At 22.0% G+C, this 22492-nt stretch overlaps 5 protein-coding genes across 5 annotated transcripts; 3 read left to right on the top strand and 2 right to left on the bottom strand. All coding sequences in view use genetic code 6, as the record gives it.

The window, feature by feature from the left end:
* Window positions 1–242: 242 nt before the first annotated feature.
* Window positions 243–4108, bottom strand: TTHERM_00146310 (hypothetical protein; the record flags this gene model as incomplete). The annotated part of the gene is made up of 9 exons (XM_001011270.2): window positions 3821–4108; window positions 3558–3725; window positions 3400–3504; window positions 3042–3341; window positions 2634–2792; window positions 2418–2569; window positions 2249–2363; window positions 1466–2203; window positions 243–1412 (listed from the first exon to the last, which is right to left on the bottom strand). The coding sequence occupies exons 1-9, from the start codon at window positions 4019–4021 to the stop codon at window positions 243–245; spliced, it is 3108 nt and encodes a 1035-aa protein (XP_001011270.1). The 5' UTR covers window positions 4022–4108.
* Window positions 4109–5209: 1101 nt separating this feature from the next.
* On the bottom strand, window positions 5210–7537 carry TTHERM_00146300 (transmembrane protein, putative; the record flags this gene model as incomplete). Its single annotated transcript, XM_001011269.2, has 1 exon — window positions 5210–7537. One exon carries the CDS (start codon window positions 7535–7537, stop codon window positions 5210–5212), a length of 2328 nt encoding a protein of 775 aa, XP_001011269.2.
* Window positions 7538–10169: 2632 nt separating this feature from the next.
* TTHERM_00146280 (kelch motif protein) lies at window positions 10170–13651 on the top strand (the record flags this gene model as incomplete). The annotated part of the gene is made up of 3 exons (XM_001011267.2): window positions 10170–10705; window positions 11368–13029; window positions 13108–13651. The coding sequence occupies 3 exons, from the start codon at window positions 10170–10172 to the stop codon at window positions 13649–13651; spliced, it is 2742 nt and encodes a 913-aa protein (XP_001011267.2).
* A 2351-nt stretch (window positions 13652–16002) lies between these two features.
* On the top strand, window positions 16003–16587 carry TTHERM_00146270 (hypothetical protein; the record flags this gene model as incomplete). The annotated part of the gene is made up of 1 exon (XM_001011266.1): window positions 16003–16587. The coding sequence occupies one exon, from the start codon at window positions 16003–16005 to the stop codon at window positions 16585–16587; it is 585 nt and encodes a 194-aa protein (XP_001011266.1).
* A 1071-nt stretch (window positions 16588–17658) lies between these two features.
* On the top strand, window positions 17659–21464 carry TTHERM_00146260 (transmembrane protein, putative; the record flags this gene model as incomplete). Its single annotated transcript, XM_001011265.2, has 11 exons — window positions 17659–17958; window positions 18014–18460; window positions 18582–19005; window positions 19164–19377; window positions 19466–19642; window positions 19695–19843; window positions 19900–20065; window positions 20159–20405; window positions 20500–20688; window positions 20744–20821; window positions 20883–21464. 11 exons carry the CDS (start codon window positions 17659–17661, stop codon window positions 21462–21464), a joined length of 2973 nt encoding a protein of 990 aa, XP_001011265.2.
* Between the last annotated feature and the right edge of the window lie 1028 nt (window positions 21465–22492).

The raw sequence follows: 22492 nt of genomic DNA, 5'->3' as shown, positions 1-22492 counted from the left end.
TTTGAGATGTTAATTTATTTTTAAAATTGTTTCATCAATTTTTATCCTATATAAAATAAATTGTTTTAATTTTTAAAGCTATTGAAAACAAAAATTTTCGTTATTATATTTTTTGTGTATAAATGAAGATTAGCTGATTAAGAAAAGTAAATTTTAATAATTGAATATATATATATAATTATCATTTGTAATGTATTCCACATAAAATGTCTTAATATAAATTATTGGCAATCAAATTATAATCAAAAATAACTGTTTTAAGAAATATTTGATATATTGTTAATGGACCTTTAATTTAATTACTATGATTTCTTTACATGATTCATGTTTTATTGCATACCAACTTATTTGACTTGATTTTATGTGTAGAACTAGTTCTGATCAAAGTTAATACTTTTATTAATGTTTGGATTCATCAAATTTGACTCCCTTAGACAAGTAGAGTCTATCAAGCATTATGATTAATTTATATTATTTTAATAAGTGTTGAAATCAACACATCCTTTTATGGAGAAAGAAGAATAGTCTTTCCTATTCAAATTTTATTTTTGGTTATATTAACTTTGAGATTAATTAAATTGATCATTAAAATAAGAAATATTTTCAACATTTTAAGTCTGATTAAGATTAGTGGTGGTATTGTTTTCAGATAATTTACCTTTTGCCTTAAGTAACTTGTTGATCAAAAACTTGATTTCATTTTTCAAAGCAACAGTGCATGCTACCTATTCTTCATTTTATACCACTTAGTTCATTTTAGCTTTACCTAGCTCAAGCATAATATTGTCTAATTCTTATTTTAAGCGATCACGATCCTATGCAACTATACCATTTGCATTTTCACTATTTTTTAAATGATTTTCTAATATTAGCAATTTTTATTCTACAAGTTATTTTTCATAATTTAGACTATTTATTATTTTATAAAAATTTTCACTTTATTCTTCTGACTACTATTATTATTGCTATATTAATTAAGTTTTATCTAAAAGAATTGATTATTGATGTTGAGTCATGTTAAGTTGTTATTGAGTCATATTCAAATGTTGTTGAATTTATGAATTGCACTAAGCCATATGATCTACCAAATCATTAGGCATGAAACACTATCCACAATTCTCGCACAGAAGCAATGTTTTGTAATTATTGTTTAAGTTATTATTGCTACCATTTCTCTATATAAATTGGCTTTAATTAGTAATATTTTATAAGCTTCTATCTTATTATATCATTTCAGCAGTAACATCGTTCATAATCATGGGTGAAGTGCTTTAATTTCTATTAATTTAGCTATTTTTATGGTTTTAATTGTTATAATAAGTATTCACAATCGGTGATTAATTCCTGTTTTCTTAATCATGTTAACTCTTCTTTGTTCTTTTCCTACTTTCATTTTATGTTTCATTAAACTCCTAATTTTAAAAATTTTAGTTAAAATAGAATTTTATTTATTTAATAATTTTACTTGAATATTATTTTAAGGAATAAACTTTTAGCTGAAAACGTCTATTTCTTGTTAATTGTTATTAAAGTTAACATATTTATCCTAATTAGGAGTGTAAATTTATCCTTCCATAGGTTAAAGGATTACTTGGTTTCCATACTAATTATTGAGTTAGTTTATATCAGTCAAAGGCTCAGGGACATTATTATTTTCAACAGAATGCTAAAATGGTTATACATAATTGTTCATGATTTAACTTTGATTGAAAATATTATTAGATGACTGTTATAAAGCGTATAATTACTATTGCTGTTAAGTATCTTATAGAATGCTACCGTCTTAGCTCATTAGGAACTATTGTTACAATTGCAAATAAACATTGTTAGGTAATTACTATTACAATTAAGAATTATTGAACATTTAATTAGTTTAAGTTTATGGATAAGACTATATAGCAATATTTTCTAATGAGGTGTCATATTCTTGCTATTAAATTTCTGATAATCCATTTTAGTGTATTTAAGACTAATATACATTTGTTGCTTTAGAATCATCAATACAATCTAACATTATATTATTGTAGTTATTGTTTGAAACCCTCTATTTTATTAAACTTTATTTCATCGAATCCCTTAAAGCTTTATTTTGAGTCTATAAAGGCATGTTCTAATTATTTTAAGCTTATAAATTATTTGACATGCTTCTTTAGTTACGATTTATGCTAGAGGCACTGCGATCAATCTAAATTGGACTTGATTACTAAAATAAATTAAAATAAGAAATTGGTAATATTTATTTATTTACTAATTTTTCTATTTGAGGTGTGGTTTATACATCTCTTTAAACTTAAAGGTTGTTACTGGAAACGAAAGTTCTTGAAGAGCTATCGCCATTTGCCTCATAAAAAGATAGCTTTTATCTTCGTAAAAAACTATTTTAAATGTCTATATAAAATGAAAATTTCAAAACTTACTTAAGTTCTTCTAATTGCTTGTTTTGTTCATTTATTCTTTATTACAGTTTGAGTATTTGCTCATCTTTTTAATAAGTTTATTGTATTTGATGTTATAAATCCAGATTAAGTTTAGCTTTTTCATTATTTATCTTTAGAATTTCAGATCTTAACTATTAAAAAAAATAAAAATTCATTTTAAAATGATTATCAATTTTTATTAAAATATAAATATACCTCAATATCAGATTCTGTTTTAATACAAGATATATCCATTTTACTTTGATTGGCAAGTAGTGTTGATTAATTCATACTCGCATTTTATTCAATATGTGTTTAATATTTGCGTATGGTATTTAGATTTTTTTAAATTCTTTGCTCAAGAGCATTTTTTTCCTATATTTTAAATTAAATAATTGAAAAATACTTTAAACAATATTTGAGTTTGATTTAAAATTTTTTAAAGCTAATTAATTGATATTTGAATTAATAGTATTCGATTTCAACTGTAATTTAATTTATATGATTAGATTTAATAAATAGATTTCTAATTTTTTGTGAAAAAGCTCAAGAAAAATAAATAACACTCTCTTTTACTATTAATCAGCCTTAATTTAAAATTAGTAAAAATTTTAAAATAAAAACCTTTTCAAAATTAGCTTGTAATTGCCTAATTTTTTCTTCATATTTTTCTCTTTGCTCCAGAATTTATTAGTCCTTATTATGATTTAACTCTTAGTATTTAGCTTCAAGAGCTAATTTTTCTTTTGAAAAAACTTCTTCAGTGATCAGATGCTACTTCTAAAGATCGTTTTCCATCTATGTTCTATCTAAGTAGTTTGCTTCTAAAGCCCTTTCATTATTCATTTTTTCTTTTTCAACTGCAATTTCTAAATCTTTCATTGATAATTTCATTTCATTCAGTTAGTCTTTAAGTACTCTATTCTATTAAAGCAATTATAATAATTAACATAAAATCTGCTAAGTAGACAAATTAGTTTACTTCATTTTCAAGATTATTGATAGTTAGTTATAGCTTTGTTCTTGATTCTACTAATTCTTTGTTATGTTGCTCATAATTTAGCTGTATCTCTTTGAAAATTTTACTCTAAACAAAAATTTTAAGGTATTTTATCTTTTATGGATAAAAAATATATTTACATTATTTCCTTAATTTGCAATATCATTTAGCGAATTCATTATAGTTTCATTCATTTTCTTTAAATTCTCTTCTCTTTTCTTGTATTCTTAAATCTAAAGCTTAAGCAAATCAATATTCTATTCTAAAACAGCTTTATCCTTCTTGAACTCGTTCTCCTTTTGATTCATCTATAATTTAAAGTTTATTATATTTGTTAGAGGTACTTTTAAAGCAAATAAACGAAATAGATATTTGCTAAAACAAACATTTTATGAATATTTACTTATTTTTTTAAAATATGAATTTCTTCTGTTAATCTGAGCTCCAATGCAGTCGATTTAGTAAGATTATCATTAGATTATCTAACTTAATTATCATTTGATTTATTATCGTTTTAAAAATCTACTTATTGAGGGACTTTTTCAAAGGATTTGTTATTACTTTAACCAGTACTTGTACTGCTATTTATAGTTGCAGAACTCATTTTATATTTTAATAACTTGGTATCTAAAGCCTTTTTAATTAATTAATTATTAGATATAATCTTAATTAGAAAAAAATCACAGTTAATTATTTCAAATAATTTTAATTAAATTAATACTATCAAAAGAGTCACAGGCATCAAATTAATACAAAAAAAAATAGCGAAAACTCAAACGATTTTAATATCTTAAGTTATTCATTTGAATATTATTAACAATAATGAATATAATTCAATTATTTTCATTTTACTAAATGATTAAATTTAAAATTCTTTTCAAATTTAATTGTTAAAAGAAACGAATACTTTTGAGGTCAGTATATTTATTTTGTCTGTTTATTGCTGAAATTATTTCTAATAAGAAATCCAAAAAAATTATAGAAAGAATTGTAAAATTTTAATTTAAAAAGCAATTTCATTAACACCCAAAAAATATTTTATTTATATTTTATATAAAAAAAAACGTTTGCTAAAGATAAAACATTAAATTAAATTATTTTTCATTAGCAATAATTTTTTCTTTCTTTCTTCTACAATCTTCCAGATAAAATGCTGCTTTTTAAAATAAAATGCATAATAAATAAAAATTACATTTAAATTTTATTCCTTAAAATTTTTACCATTAGTTAATTATATCAATTAAAAAAAAAAATTTTATATTTCTCTTTCTTTCTTTGAAATCGCAGTGACGATATAATAATAGATAGAGTAAGAAAAATCAATAGATAAATGAACTAGAGGGAATAAAAAGGTTTCAAGTTATGACATGTTAAAATAATTGAATACATTACAATCCTTATTATCTCTTTTTCATATAAAATTTTTAATACATTAGTCAATTATTTACAGTTATTTATTTTGTTTATATGCTTGAAGATGCAAAAGGACATATCTTATATATAATACTAAGCTAATTTTTAACAAATTTTAAGAAATTATTCTTAGATTTCTTTAAATAAAGGTAATTTGAATAAAAAAGGAAAATATTTTTTTATTTTTAATAATATAGTATTTTATTTGCAATTTTGTTAGATAATTTTAATATATTTACAAATTATTTTAAAGATATTTTATTTAGATAGATAAATTAACTAAATATATCCAATGATAGTAAAAAATTTAAAAAGTATATCTATAGTTGGATAATTATTTATTTTAAAAGCAAGATAACTATTTTTATTTATTTATTTCTCAAGAGTCTAACTAAATAAATGATTCATCTTTATATTTTCTAGAAAAATGTCTCCTTTCAAAAGAAGTAAAAGGATTTTCTCTTTTATACGTCGAGGTAAATTAATGGATAGCTTTCATATAATTGACATCTTCAACTTGCACATCGAATTCTATTATGTATTCTAGGATAACCTAAACAGGTACAGCAGAAAACAAGACGCTTATTACTATTGTAACAATTTATATAATTGAAATTTAACCATAAGCACTATATTCAAATAATGCACATGATATAGAATAAGTAGGTATGAGCATTTCTAAAAAGTTTGTCATTTAAAGTGATAGAGCTGTACTAATTTAACAGTCCATTCTCTTGTATCTAATTAAAAAATATTTTGTAAGCCAATAATAAAAGAAGATTCCTATTAGTTGAAAAACCAAACCAATCGGAATTGCAGGTGCGAAAAATACACAGATACACATGTTATTCATCAATTCAGCATAACACAATTCAATTTAATGATTGGGTAATTAGTAAATTTCATGAGCTTCTTTTTAGGTTATTCTGCTTTTCTTACCTTGTCTCGAATACCACCACTTTTTGATTAGATAGACATAGTAATCTTCATCAATAAGAGACGAAATAAAAGATAAAAATATATCTATAACAAAATAATAAAAAGTAGTATACACAAGACCTCCTTTTTAATAAACATTTTTAGTCACGAAAAAACTGATAAAGGTGATAACAAGTGCACTATTAACAAAAAGAGCTATAGTTAGTCTTTTTGCTAGTGATACATTATACACTGTACGTGTATTGTAGCACTCAATATGAACAAAATAAGTGAATGAGAGAGTGATAACGAAGTTATTAATAACTATAATTGCAGCAGATGTTATTAAATTATTGAAGGAAAACTGTTAAAGTATTTGATTAGTAAATGAAAGGTCACTGTTATTGCTATCTTCGTTATCACTGTTATCATTTTAATATTTATTTAGAAGATAAATAATGTAAGCACAAACAGCTATAATCGCTATTGTGGCATAACGTGTAGTTTGTCTTATTCCAGATTTTTCGCTATCTTTCATAGTCAAGTTCTCCCAAATAATGTCTAAAGGCTCAGGAGATTCAGTTATTTCTAAAATTTAATTGGTTTATTTCAGTTTGATTTCTTTGAATTCAGGGGAAAGTGAAAAAAAGTAATCATAAATTGCTTCCCAAAGTGTTTAATCTGTACTTTATAGGACATATTACTTATCATCTTCTAAATCAAAACTTACAAAAGCATAACCTGTGAACTGAGTTTTATCATCTTTAACACATCTTAAGTAACTTATGCTTTATAACAATTGATAATAAATCTTATCATCCCATTCATTTGTTAAAACCCTAAATTCTTCAGAGTCTTCATCAATATTTTTAAGTGCCGCTTTCTTTTATTCTACTAATTTATGTATTTAATCTTCTACATTTTTTACATTTTTCACATTATACACATAACAAATATCAACGACAACAAGAGGATCTCTATCTTCTTCACCTTCTCTTCTAAAATCAACCATATATTCTTTGAGCTAGTTTTCTGTCATATCTTATGGAATTCCCTTAACCATAATAGTGTAATCTGCAGGAGTAATTTCTTCTGCATCTACATCATAATCAATTTATTTTTATTCAGATCTGTAAAAAATACAAAGAATAATTAAAATTAAAGTCGTTATCAAATTCAAAATATTTTGCATCGCTATTGCTTTTTCATTATTTGCTTTATTTATAAGTGTTAAAGTGGAAATGTAGTCTGCTGTGCAGGCATAAGGAAGTCCTAGCTTAATTTGCTTTTTTGTTGCACAATAATTTCCTTAGTAATTAGTCCATAAATTATAAAATCCAGATGTAAGTAGTATAGTAGCTAGTATATATATACAATATTTTGCAAAACTAAAAAATAAGGGATATCCTGAGCCAAGAAAGGAAAGGAGCATATAATTATCCATCATATTGATTTATCGTTTGTAGAGCTGAAAACCACAGCATGGACAAACTTCACTATTTTTAAATGATTCGAACTATTTTTTAGGTTTACCTACTTAAGTCGCTCTCTTATGTATCTCAGCTAGTTTCCAATTAGGAGGAATCTAATAAGGGTTGTAAAAATAACTAGTTTCGCCATTGAGGCTATTATCTAGTTTCGAGTTATATTAGGATTATTTTATTCTTCTTTGCATTCCACCAGCCTCTATAGGAATTGGTGTTTCTAAAGAGGAACCTACATTTAAATTCTTAAATGAATTAAGCTATCCTTCAAATTTTTATGCATTACTTTCAAGAGTTTCAAACATTTATATAGAATGATCTTTATCTTTGTTTGCTTGATATTCTGACATTATCTTTATATTCAATAGTTTTAAGCTAAATAAAATAAATAAATATATGGGATTGTTTGATCTACTTCTAAATTTAAAACTAATTCTTTGTTTCTTTATTTTTTATTTTTTAACTTAAAAATATAAAAAGAAAATCCATCAAAAAATAGTTGTTATATTGCTATTCAAAAGCAAATATATTAAAATGATTACTTCAAATCATACAGTACCTTCATAATTTCTACCTGCATACATCATTTAATATAATGTATAGTAGATAGTTTTTTATATTTATTTAATCTTGACTTTTCAAATCAGAAGATTAAAATTAAATTTCATATTTTTCGTTTAATAATAACTTTAAAAATAATATAAAATAAATAAATGATTTAATGCATAAAATGATTATTTTGAGAAATATTAGAATATTTATTGTGATATTTAACTTAAATAATAGTAAAATACTAGCTCTAAATTATACAGAACTTTCATAATTTATACCTAAATACATCATTTAATATAAAATGGTTTTAAGATTTTTTATATTTATTTAATGGTGGTTTTTTAAATCAGAAGATAAAAATTTAAATTTATATTTTCAGTTTATATTGCTTTAAAACAATTATATGATAACTGATTTAATTGAGAAAAGGGTTAAATTGAGGTATGTTCAATTTTTTGTAGTTTTATGTGAGTTAATGATTAGATAAAGCACTGGTTATCAACAAAATTAATTATATTTTGATTTTTCAATATATTTTTTGACCTTAAAACATAATAACCAAAAGAAAATATTACACTTATTCTCAAAAAATAAATTTTATTTATTTTTCTGCCTTTTCAAATTTAGTACTATTAATAAATACATAAAATACAATTATCAATGCTCCTTATAAAATATAATCATATTGTGAAAAAAAAAATTCAAATAAAAAAAAAAATTATATGTTATTAAATCTTCTAAAAAAAATTATTTTAAGAGAAATTTAAATTAGTTAAAATTAGTAATTTTAAGTTTCAACATTTTTTTGCTTGAAATTAATTATTACTAACAAATAGAGAAATTAATTGACTAATAATCCAAAAAATAATTTAATATAAATGAGCAATATTGTCTTTATTTATTAACATTTATTTCAGCTATTTTGATTTAATTTACATTTTATCATCTAAAATTCATTTAAAAATTTTTTAAATGAGTAGATAATAATTCAATTGTTTATTTTTAAAAAAAATAATTTTAGGCCTTTAGAGTTTTGTTAATATATTATGATTTGACAAAATTTATTTTTAATTTATATGTTTAGTAAATTATTTACAACATTTTCTATCCTTGCTTTTTTATAAATAATAACTTATTTTCTTAACAATTTAGAGTTTTTCTTTTTTATTCCTTTCAAATATTAACAAATGTGAAATATGGCAATTAATTTATTAAATATTATTGAAAATGATTATGATTTTAGAATTTGAAACGATTTATCTTGAATAAAAATATATTTTGAAGAGACTGCATTTTTTAATTTACAAATAAGTAATCGTCATTTGTATCTAAGTTTTAGGTGGAAATTTTTCATTATAAATTTCTGTTAAAAACTAATCTTTTTTAATCCACAACTCTTAATGTAATGTCTTAAATAATATTTTTATAAATATAAATCTAATTTCATTTGAAAACTCTAGTAAATATGTAATAGCAATAAAATAAAATATTGTTTTTCCACATAATTCTATTTAAATACTAAGTATTTATTTGAAATATCATTTTTATTTTTAAAAATGAGATTAAATGATTAGAAGAAACACCCATCATAAAAAATTATAAGCCAGTAGGAATAGCATAACTATTACTATTTTTAACTATGAAAGTTCGTAATTTTTAACTTTCAGATAGGAGAAAAATGATCTTAAATTAAACATGTATTTAATTTACTAATAAATAAAAAGAGATTATCAAAAATTCAGAAAATTAAAAACATTAATTTGAAAAAGAATTTCTGAATGCTTTACTATTCAATAAATAATAAGTTTTTCTATTTTTAAATAAATAAATTAATTAAGACAAGAAAAACAAAAGGGACAAACCAAAAAAAATATAAAGACAAAAAATTAAGTAAATTGTAAATTAAAAGTAATACACTTTAGTCTTTTATTTATTGAAGGGAATAATTTGCTAATAATTGATTTCAAATTAATTACATCTAAAGGATTTACACTAATTCCTTAAAAAAATAATAATAATTAACAAAGACTGCAAAAAAAAAAAAATTAAAAAACCACTTTAATCATTAAAAACAAAGAAAAAAGAAACAAGTAGGATAATAATTACATACCAACAAAAGGCCTTATTGATTACAAACTAATAAAAAAAATTTAGAAATATAAACACATACAAACAAATAAATTAATTCAATAAATTACATATTCATTTCGCTTTCTTAACTAGTAGTAAGTAGGGTTTCTTAAATATCTAGAGAATTATTTTATAAATTTAAAACAGATTAGAACTAGCTGTTCTCTTTGAAGTTTATTTATTCTAGAGGAGATACTTCGAAGCTGTATTTTATTTAAACATACATTTTTAATCCCATTCCTTGTAAATATTACTATGGGAAATCGATAGAGTGATATTTCATAGAGAGATGAATAAAAACATGTTCATAATATAAACAGAAGTGATTTTCTTTACATGTTTGGGGCTAATTAGGATGGACATGGTGAGATTATAGTATTTGATTCTTGCAGAGAATAGTTTTGCTTTCAAAATACTCCTCTCGGGATGAAAATTTTTGACTATATGGGTGTCATAAAGGTGTCAAACAATCTGATATATTTAAGTGGTGGAATTAACAAATAAAAAAATCATATCAGTGATGAATTAATTGAATATAATCCCATAACTAACTCATACTCTTACTTATCCAGCATGAAAAATTCTAGATATACTCATTGCCTCACCTTTAAAAATGGTAAACTTTATGCAATAGGCGGACGTACTTATGGAGAAGGTATAAATGGACTTCTTGCATCTTGTGAAGTATATGATTTTTCTAATAGAAATTGGAAGGAGATATCACCTCTTTCAGAACCAAGATGCACATTCTTTACATTCTAATACAATGATGAAATCTACGTTTGTGGAGGGTAATACTATTATTTATATATTTATAATTATTTTAATTGCTAAACTGTTCTGCTGCTTGCTTCATTATTACTATTTTTTTTGATAAAGATTTAAAGAAACTGCGTTTTGCTTGGAATATATTATGAAGATTTTGGTTTAATATTGTCCAGTTTACTATCAATAATTTAATTAGAAAAATTAAATATTAATCGATGATAAATAATTTTTGATAAGCTTGTTTATTTTAATTACTCTTTATTTAAAAATTATTAATCTAATGCAAAAAAGATTGAAGATTTAAAAAGCGTCAGTTCTGTCTAAGACAGCAATATAATTTGCAAATTAATTTAATTAAAATAATTATAATTTTGAGAAAAGCTTTAAGCCTTAGTTATTTATTTAAAAAACCATATTGAATATTTAAAAATTAATTCAATAATTTTTTTTTCTTTCAAGTATTTGCGTGAAAGAATAAATCTTGTATTTTGAATTTAAATATTCAAAAATAAATTTTCTGCAATTAAATTAGTTGTTAAAAATCTAATTGATCATAAAAATAAGTTTTTAATTTCAATCAGCTTACAAATTTTATTAATGCATTTAATTAATACTTTGATAATATAAAAAACAAAAAATTTTATGACTTTAATTTATTAAAGAATTCTTTCGTCTATTAAAAAAGGTTTAACGGAAATAAGAAAAGGACAGAATTAATAGAAAAATACAATGAATCTTAAAACTGTTGGGAAACAATAGAAATGAAATTAAACAAGGGAATTGAGTGTGGTAATCTTCATATTTTAGAATAAAGTAAGGATGAATTTGTTATATTTGGAGGAAATTGCAAAGAAGGACCCACTAACGAGTGCTGGAGATACAATTTAAAGAAATAAACTTATGAGCTTATTGGTAAAATGTAGGCAAAGAGGGTATTATCTAAAAGTATATTAACATCGAAAGGCTAGATTTATATATTAGGAGGAGACAGAGAACTAAGCAATAACATTTAGAATTTTTAGAATTCATTTTAATAATAAAAAAAAGAAGAGTTAGAAAATATTTAAAATGATTTTTTAAATTAATTTAATAATGAGATAAAAAGAGAAGAAAATATTTTATAAAAAATACTAAAGTAAGTAGAGAATAATGAAGGTTAAGGTTGTTTTTATAAGGATTAAAAAAAAGAACAGCATGTAATTAGAATGAAAGCTGATTTAGAATAATCAAAATCGTTATAGGTCAACAACATTAATAATAATTAAAATCACATCTAAGATAAATAAACAGTAGAAAAAACTTCTTTTCTCAGCTATGGTTTAAAGTTTGAAAGGATATATTCATTGGAATCAGATTAAATCTTTAAAAAAAGATCCTATCAAAATTGGAAAAATTACTCATAAGCAAGTGAGATATAAATTGTAAAATGCAGCGTAAATGAGCTTTTAAGTATACAAAATTAAGACAATTTAAAGAGAAAAAGAAATAATTCTTTTGGAGAGTAAGCTAATAATATTTTGAAGAACTTCATCAGTCCAAATAAATAAGATTAGGAGAAAAGCCCAAATAATATAAGTATCGAAGAAGTAAATATTTTGCAATAGCACATTAGAAATAGTCATTCTATGGATATAGAAGAAGAATAGTATGGTAATTTAATTTAAGATGAATATAACTAAGCCAGATAGTTCAGGGCTGTTTCGATCGCACTAAATAATGATGCTGAAAATCTTCAACTTTAATTTGATTAAAATATAAATAAAGCTTGCAATTTGCCTCGAGAAAAGAGATTTTAATCAGTGTAGTATGCAAGAGAAAATTTGAGAGCATAGATTGATAATGAAGAATAGATCAATCATTATTAAAATGAATAGCACTAAATTTCAGGGAACTAAAATATTAATAATCCTAATAACCACTAGGTACCTTTCAGTAGAAGGTTTTACATATTTGGAATTTCTGAGAACCAAGATTTTATAGCAGAAATAGATATTCTCAATCAGAATCTTTTAAAAAAGAAAAGACCTAAAAAATTGAAATTACTATCTTACAGAAGTGGAGTAAGATTTGAGGAAAGTGAGAGTATATTTATTTGCGGAGGAGTGAATGATGAAATGACGAAGATATCCAGTTCAGTGTATATGTATTATCCTAACGAAGATAGAGTAGATATTTTAAAACCTATGAACTCAAGAAGGTATACATTTTGCTGTGTTAAAAAAGGAAACTACATTTACGCTTTAGGAGGAAGATCATATGGCAACGATGACGCAGCAATAATGAGTAAATGTGAGAGATATAATATTGCCACAAAAGAATGGGAAGTTATTGCGAGCATGAAATATAAGTAAAAATTTAGTTTAATTTTGAATATTCGAATTATTGCTAGTCTTTTTATAAAATATTTTATTTAACTTTATTATAGGAGATGCTCTTTTATGGCTTCTTGTGTAGAAAATAAATTATATGTTGCTGGTGGATATGGTGGGAGTATGGTTAGACATTCTACTTTTGAATGTTATCATGAGGCTGAAGACAGGTGGGAGTTGATGGGTATAGAATTAATTGAGCCTATTGAAGCATCTACACTTTTAAATATAGCCTCTCATGATAACAAAATCATTTTAATATTAGGCGGTAGATCAACAAAAGATGATAGCGACAAAGTTTATTGTTATGACATTAAACATGGATTTGATGCCTTTTAAGGTAATTTATGTGGAACATTATCTAGTAAAAGATGTCTACATAAATAAATACCATTAAATCACGACTCTACTACTTTTTTATTATTGGGTGGATTTACAAAAGGTGAGAGAGTATCAGCTTATTCCTTTAATGCCTAAACTAATTAGCTATAGAACCAAAGTAAAGAATTTTAAAATCTTATTAACAAGCTTGATAGCTTTCTATTTAAAGATTTACTCTAAAACAAGGACTATACTCTAAGAAGAAACTTATTACTATGATTAATCTGCATTTGATAACCATTTAATTTCTTTCTAAACTATTTTCTAATTTAAACATATTAAGTATATAAATTCTTACAATAAATTTAAGTTTATTTGCTGCAAATGAACTAAAAAAATGAATATACAAATAAATACAAACATATACATTAATTATCATAATAATTACCATTAACTTAACTTGATGAAATAACCACTATTTAGAAAATAATTTTTCTAAACTAAATTATAAATGAAGAATCTTAAAATAACTAAAAAAATTTATAATATCTATCAAAATTTTAATTAAATTAAAAATACTTCCACTGCTTTCTTATTCAATGTTTTTAATAATATTATAAATTATAAAAGAGTATAAACTATAATTAATATAATATATTATAATTAACTTCTTTCTAAAATTTAAAAGTCTCTTTATATATTTTAATCATATCTAATCAATATAAGTTTTTTATGTTAATTATCCTATAAAAAATTTAAAATATATCAAATCAAACCCTCTTGTTTTAAAATTAAAATTATATATTTTATTTTGTGTTGAAAAATGTACAATCAAATAAATTAATAAAATAATTTGTTATTTTTTTAGCTAATTTAAAAATAATTTAGAAAAATATTTTTTAAATTACAAAATATAATTTTTCATGACTTTGAATAAGAATTAAATTTACTTTAGAAAATAAATCAACTAAAAATAAACAGGTGTTTACTATTTTATTTTTTATATTGCTTTAAAAAAATCATTGTTAATTTTAACAATTAATAATTTTTTGGTAGGGTATTTTAGTATATTTTTCAAGAATCAAAAATGTTGTAAGTATTTTTTATACAAAGATAATCTTTAGTTTTGTATTAAATTGTTTTTTTTTTATATTAATATAAAGTTTATATAAAATTTTAAAATGAATTTATCAATAAATTTTAAATAGTATGTAAAGATAATACTTAAAGAGATAAGTTATTTTAAAGTAATACTTCCTAAAATATACCAGTCTAACAAAAACTTTTCCATTAAAATTTTGTTTAATAATACTAATCTTTTAAAAGTCTTAAAATTTGTTTCTAGTATTAATTATAGATGAATTTTGTATGAATTATAGAATATATTTCAAATAATAATTTATTACATAAAAATTTTAATTTTCTTAAGAATTTATGCCCAAATTAGTGTTAAGGAAAAATAGAAACAAATATATAAAATAAAAAGATAATAAAAAATTTAGTTATTTTTTATGTTTATTTTGTTAAAGTTATTTTTTTCAAAAGTTGAAAGAAAATGTTAAAATATTATGGAAATAGTAAATGATTTATCAAAATGTATATTTTTTATATGTATAAATAGCTTTACCTAATCAAAAAAGGTTTTGGTATTTAAAAAGATAATTAAACTCTAGAAACAAAGTCTATATAAAAAAAGAGCAATTTAGGTAGATTTTTATCTTAAAATAAGTGAGAACTAAAATATATTTACTTAAACATTAAAATAATGGTTTTCTAGGATGATTATTTAAATTATTTGCAATTATTTTTAAAAAATATTTTTAAATAACGTAAAAATAATAGAAAAAAATGTCAATATTATAAACTACCCAAAAATTAAAGTTAAATAGATGATTTTTCATTCATGAATAGATTTATTGATTTTTTAATTAATTATGTTAGCACTTGATTAAATGTTAACATAATCAGTAAGAAAAATTGCTCATTTTGAAAAACAAAAGATGTTCAGCTTCTTTTTTTCAACTTATGCTTAAGATTAATTTTGAAAAGAATCACCAATTTTCTCGAAAATTTCAATTAGATTATGCTTCTCAATAATTAATTGCTTTTAATGAATTAACTTACACACATAATAATAACTAAAAGAAATTAAACATTTTTATGATAGGTAAGAATTAGTCGCAAATCAAAATGATTGTATATCTTTTTATCTTCGAAATAAAAACTTTAAATCTTTTAGCTAATAGATAGTATGAACATTTTTCTTAATACTTCTACAAAAAGTGCTATAATATTTATTTTCTATCATATTAATTTTAATTTGAGAAAGGCAGTTGAATCTTTTTACTAAGATAACTCTTTTATCGATGTAACAATTAATTAATTCTTTAGAAACCTAATATAATGAGCTGGCTTATCTTTTTGATATTATAAATTTATATGTATCAATTTAAGATTATTTTTTACTATGATACTATCTAACTTTATGTATATTAATTCTTAGTAAAATAGTTAAAAAAAGTTTTTGTGATTATAGTTGATGTTAAAAATCTAAAAACAAATTACAGACAAATAAATTAAATTAATTTAAAATTTTTCATAAGGTCACCTTGATATTGTAAAAATAATAAATGAATAAAATTTCAATCGTCGAGCAACTTTTGTCACATTAAGATTACACACTTGATAATAACTCAACTAATTGCACCTAAGCTTCTTTTGAAGATGATAATAATTCTCCTTTGATCCCTTTCTAACGTGTTCACTTCTAGTAGAAGTATGAACTACCAAAGTGCATAGACTAAATAGAAGCAAAAATAAATGATTGGTTGGATTAGAATGGTATATTTATGGCAAACCCTGCTGAAAAAGAAGAAAAATTCTATGAAAATAAAAGAAATAACATATGGGCTAACTTTCGTAGTTCAAATTCATGTAACAATTTAGGTAGTATGACCTAAATAGGAAGCCAACCTTTAGATAATGAATCATGCTTATCCTCACCTAGCCGCAGTCCTGAGCTTAGACTATTACCAAAACTTAATAGCATTTGCGATCTTAATTCTGAATAGGAACTTTCTTTAAACTCTCGTAAGAATAGTGATTCTCTTTTTGAGAGAAGAAAAGGAAGAATGAAAACAATGCTTGTTCAAGGATCACCAGTTATAAAACCTTCAATATACTCTTAAAGTAAAACCTAATCATAAGAAAGCTGAGCAAGAATCTATGAACTTCATATTTAATGAATTTCATACATTTATCTTGATAACAAACAACTACTAACAAAATTTTTGATAAATTATTGATTTATAATCAATAAAAGGATCAATTTATTTACCAACTTAACCAAATAATTATTTATATTCAATATTAACTAATAAACAAAGTATTTTAATTGAAATAATTACTACTAACTTAATTTAAAATTATATTTATCATCTCTGTAAGTATTCTTTCTAACCTTTATTCTGCTTATATTGCTTATATGAATTTTTAAAAATTTATGAAAACTTATCAAAATTATTTATATAATTTAAGGTAAATAAATTTTCATCCTTTCTCAGAATTAAACAGAAAAAATAAATAAATATACAATTATTTAAAATAGAAGGTTTTTAATCACAAATCAATCAAACATAATACATACACCTCTAAATTATTGTTTATTAAAATAATTATTCCAAATGTTTTATTTCTTATCATAGAATTTTAAAAATAATTAATTATCAACTTTATTAGCTTTCATAATTTTTTTAAGTTTTGATCATTATTTCATGTTTATCTTCAATTTATATTACTATTTTAGATTTTTTATTAACTAAATTCTAAACTTGATCAATTAGACATTAAAAATAAATGAAAAACTCAAGTTTAGTAGAATCTTATTAATATTGAAAAAAAAATATAAGAAAGCTTTAAATTGCAAAGAGATTTTTACATTGTAAAAATACTACCAAAAATAAATATTTTTAACCAATCAACTAAATTTAAAATTGATAGTAAAATGTAGTTAGTAGAGCTTAATCAAATATGAATTGACTGTAAATTCAATTAATTAATCAATCACTCTATCACTGAATTTTTAACAATAATTAAAAATTCAAATATAAATAGGTGTTTTCAAAATAAGAAACATTTACATATAATGAATTAAAAATTCATTCATTCATTCATTTTTTAAACAAATCTTTTTAATACTGAATAGATTTTTTTACTTTGAATAAAACATTACCATAAAATATTCAATTATTAAAATATCAACGGAAAAATTATCATCTTTAATTCATATGAAACTATACACAAACTCCTCAAATTCAAAGGAGATTAATCCTGTTCCATAATAGTATCCTTAGTAGCAACTTAGTATTTTATAATCTCCTAATGGACTAACAGCATCAAATAATGTGAATTTATTTGCATCAAATAACAAGATGCTTAGAGGGTCAGATTTTCAATCATTTAATTAACCAGCATTATCAGTCACAGACATCCATTTTAACAATTAAAGTCAAAAACCTCCTATCCTATAAGATAAGTACGACCCTAATAAAAAACCTCCTCTCATTTAAATAGCTTAAGAACATGCAGTAAAATTAATTAAGTTTCATATATAAACAATTAAATATACCTCCTTATTTCTAGTAATCTGTTAAGGTAGGAATAGATAAGAAACATGTAGCAAGACCAGAGCTATTAAAAATTTGTCCTTGTTGTTAAAGATAAATAGAAAAATCATAATTCTCAATCAACTGCGAGTTAAGTAGGTTAAGCTTTTTGGGTACAGGAATACCTTTATACTTACATTTTATAAAGATTTGTATGCTTTTGGCCTTCGTCCACTTGTCTTCGAGCTCAATATATTCGATCGTTTAAAATAGCAAAGGAAGCAATTGCTCCGTATCAGTTCCTAATTCTTAAACAAATGCTTACAATAATTGCTATTATAATTGGATTACTTACTTTTCTTTAGGAAATATATTAAATAGTCAATCAGACATAGAAATATAATCTATATTAGGAACTATTTCTATTTTTTTATTGATTTTAGCTATTCATTATTATAGAGGAATAGCAAGAAAACTAATTGATGTAAACAATTCAATCTATTTGTTTATTAATTATCATCTTCTGAAATATTTTAATTTTTTTTATAGATTATTTTAATAAAAATTAAAAATTTTATTTTATAATCTGTAATTATAAATAATAGGATTTTGAATATGATGTAAAACATTTATCTATAGCAGATTATAGTGTTATGGTTACTGGAATAGATCCTTCTAAAATTAACTCAAATTTTGCAGAAACAATAATTTCTTTTTTTGAAAATTCAATCTAAGTCATTTTTCTTGAAAGAATGTTAAAAGTAGAAAGCATTGATTTATGCTTTGATGTTACCCTACCCAAAAGATTAAAAATCTAAAAAGCTGAGTTAGAGAAGAGTATAAAAAATATCAAAAGTAAAATGATAATATCTGAAAAGCTATAAAAAGAACTTGAAAAACTTCAGAGCTAAGTTACTTTAATAAACAAAGAGATAAGTGAGTTTGAATATCACTCACTTCACAAAGACTTAAAGTTCTATCAAAAATATTTTTTAGGAAAGGCATTTGTAACATTCTCTACAATTAGAGGTAATTAAGTTTTATTTCATAAAATAACGAATTGGAATTTATTTTCTTTTCTTTTTTTTTATATAAATTAGATCATTAAGAAATACATAATTTTCAAATAAATTATGCAATAAATATTTTAATTTTTGTATTAATCATTTTATTTATTTTAATAATAGAAAAAGAATTACTGCTTTAGCAAACTTAAATACCTCCAGACTATAAAATTTGGGGTACAAAAAGTTAAATTGAATTTACACCAGGAAACCAAATAATAGAAATTAGTTAAGCTCCTAATCCAAGCGAAGTAAATTGGGCTAATTTACATGTAAGTAGAGATGAGTATTTAAAAAAAAATACAATTGGATTAATTGGAGTATGTCTGTTATCAGTGTAATTAATTAGTTCAAGCTTTTCACTTTTAAAATTTATTTTAAAATGATTTATTAAAATTAATATTTTTTTAAATTTAATATTTTAGGTTTTTCTTTTTAATTATTATGATATTCCTCCTGGTTTAATACAATTTCTTAGATCTTAATTCTTATGATTTTACTAGTAATGATAACAATCTTACAACAGCTATGTCTCTTTGTGTTGCCTTTATTACACCAATTTTAAACAAATTTCTACTTTATTTTGTTAAATTGATTTCAGGGTAAATTAAAGAATAAAATAATTTAATACTTACTTACTTTTTTATTAATTAGGGGAGAATTGCATCAAACTAAATAAACTGAATATTATTAAGCTACAAGAAATTTGGTTAAAAGTTAAATATTTATCACTTGCTTCACCACACTTTTTATTTAGCTAGTGTTTACAAAAAATAATTTTGTAGGAAGAATTTTCAATGCAGGTTAGTATTTCTTAAATTATTATGAGATTAATATTAAAAAATTCAAAATTAAATAGGTGGCTTAGCTCATAATTAATAATTAATAGTAATTACTTAAAGTTTTTTACTAAGCATTTTCAGCATCTTTGATGCAGACTCTAGAATTTATAATTTGAGAAGAGCTAAAATAGAGAAATGCTCTAGTCATACATAAATAAATTTAACATAGAGTTAACTTAACAGGTAATTTATAATTTTTTATTTTCAAATAAATATAATTTTATTTTTGCTATTTAAGCATTTTGTAATAAAAAAAACTATTGAATAAAATTTTAGATTGTTTGAAGAACCAGAAATCGATTTTATGGATGGTTATAGTACTTCGATAGTAATAATATGTTAAGCTCTTATGTACTCAATTATAATACCCTTTTCACTTGTGTATGCATTCTGTGGCTTGTTTCTGAAATATTTTATTGATAAATATATAATTTTAAATAAGAGATCAATAGTTAATAAGTAGAATCACCACTTATTCTTTTTGATGATTGACCTTCTACAATATGTTATTTTAATTTATTCAGTAAAATATTTATTAATTTATCAAATTTATAAACATTTTATTATAATCTCAAACATCAAACTAATATCGTTAAATTACTTTATTTAAAAAATAGATCGCTAATCTGATTTTTATGTTTTATATTCAATCCTATTTTATTCCTTATGCGTCTATTGTAGGCGTATTACTTAGCTTGATAAACTGTTGGATTCCATCAGATTTAATTACCTAAAAGTTATTTAAATAAGAAAGAAAAGAAATAGTAGAGCAGCCTTTTAGTATTGTTAAGTAGAAATTTCCGGAAGTAAATACAATTTATGATTAATTAATTTATATTAATTGATAAACTATTAAAATAGACATATCATTAACTAAATCCTGCATTTTAACTATTTAAGAGCAGTCGTAAAGATTCTAGCAATAATCTAAAAAGCTCTGTAAAATAAAATAATTTACATTTAAATAAAGATTCCATTAATATTTATTAATTTTGTAAAGAGAAGTAAAATAGAAGAGCTAGAAGATGTAAATAAAAAGACAGGCTCCAGATAAAATATTAAAAATAATGTTCCAAACTTAGATGATCATCAAAATGAAATATACTCATTAACTAATATAATGAGTTCTCCTTAGTAAACAAAAGTCTAAAAGAAGATGGAAATATAAAATTCTAATATTTTACAAAATTCAAATAAAAAGTAAAATTAAAATATTCAGTTTACTCCTCAAAAAAATAATAGAGTTGAAGAAAGTTATAATGCCAGTGCAAATAAATCAATAAAGAGTTTACCTATGATTTAGAGTTAATCTGGTTTAAATATTAGCAACAAAGAAAATATATATAAGCCTTAACAAAATTCTTAAAAAAGCTTTAACTAATAAGAAAATGACAAAAAAATGATAAATTCATAATTAAACTTATCTTAATAATTAAATGAAAAGCATTCATAAAATTATTCACTCACTCATAAGAAATCTAAAGAATTTTAATAAATCAAATAAAAATAAAAAATAAATGATGATAGCTTCATAGAAGAACCTGATATTTAATTTACTCCACTAAAATAAAACTTTAAATGATATTACTTTTATTTCGTTAAGTATAACATTTAAATATTTAAAGTATGTCTTTATAATATGAAAACAAATACATATTTAGCTTATACAGTCCTTATAAAATATATAAAATAATACAAATAAAATTAATCAATTACTTTTCTGTTTTATGTTATTACTTAAAAATACAAATTAAATTTTATTCAAATTAAAAATAAAAATGCCTTTTATGCATTTTAAGCTGTAATTTAAATAAATATTTCATTCATTCATTTATCTTATTTTAAAAATCTTAAATTTTTATTAAAAAACACTTTCTTGAAATAATCAGATAGATTTTATCAACATATAAATTAATTTATTTTGTTTTTTTAGTAAAATATTGGCTTATAAAATATGCTTCTTGTATTTTATTTATTGTTTGTGAAGTTTAATAAAAATTGATATATTCTAGTTAAAATTGGTTACATGAAGGATTAATTTTTATAAAATACATAGACATTACAAATTAAACGAAGTAAGTAAGGAGTTTCTGATTATGAATATATATTTTTATTATATTTTGTAAGTTATTATCTTTATTAAAGATATTTTAAGATATATTTATGCAATTTTTTATTTATTTTTAATTATTTATATTTTGTGATTATATAAAAATCTCTAAATAAATTATAGGAAGTAATTTAAATATCTTTTTTTAGATTTTGCTACAGAGTAGTTTTTATAATAAGCTTTAAATATCTATATTTATTTATTTATTAAAATCATTATTCCTTTCTCAATCTTAAAAATTAATGTTAAATGTTTTAGATCAGAATTGGTTGATTGATTCTTTTTTACTTTAAAAATAATTTATTTTGGCAATGTAAATTTATTGGTATTTGAATAGTGACGAAACTATTAAAGAAATTCATGGCATTTAGTTATTTATTTTATAAAGACTTTTATTAAATGTTTTTGGTTTTAAAAGAAAATATTTTGAAATGTGTAAAGTAGGCCTTTTGTTTATCATTATTAATGTATTGGCTTACTTAATTAAAAGACACAGAAAT

Source organism: Tetrahymena thermophila (assembly GCF_000189635.1).
Source record: "Tetrahymena thermophila SB210 genomic scaffold scf_8254747, whole genome shotgun sequence".
In the NCBI taxonomy this organism is placed as follows: Eukaryota; Ciliophora; class Oligohymenophorea; order Hymenostomatida; family Tetrahymenidae; genus Tetrahymena; species Tetrahymena thermophila.
Note: the sequence above shows the minus strand (reverse complement) of the source record. Positions and strands in the feature narration are given on the sequence as shown.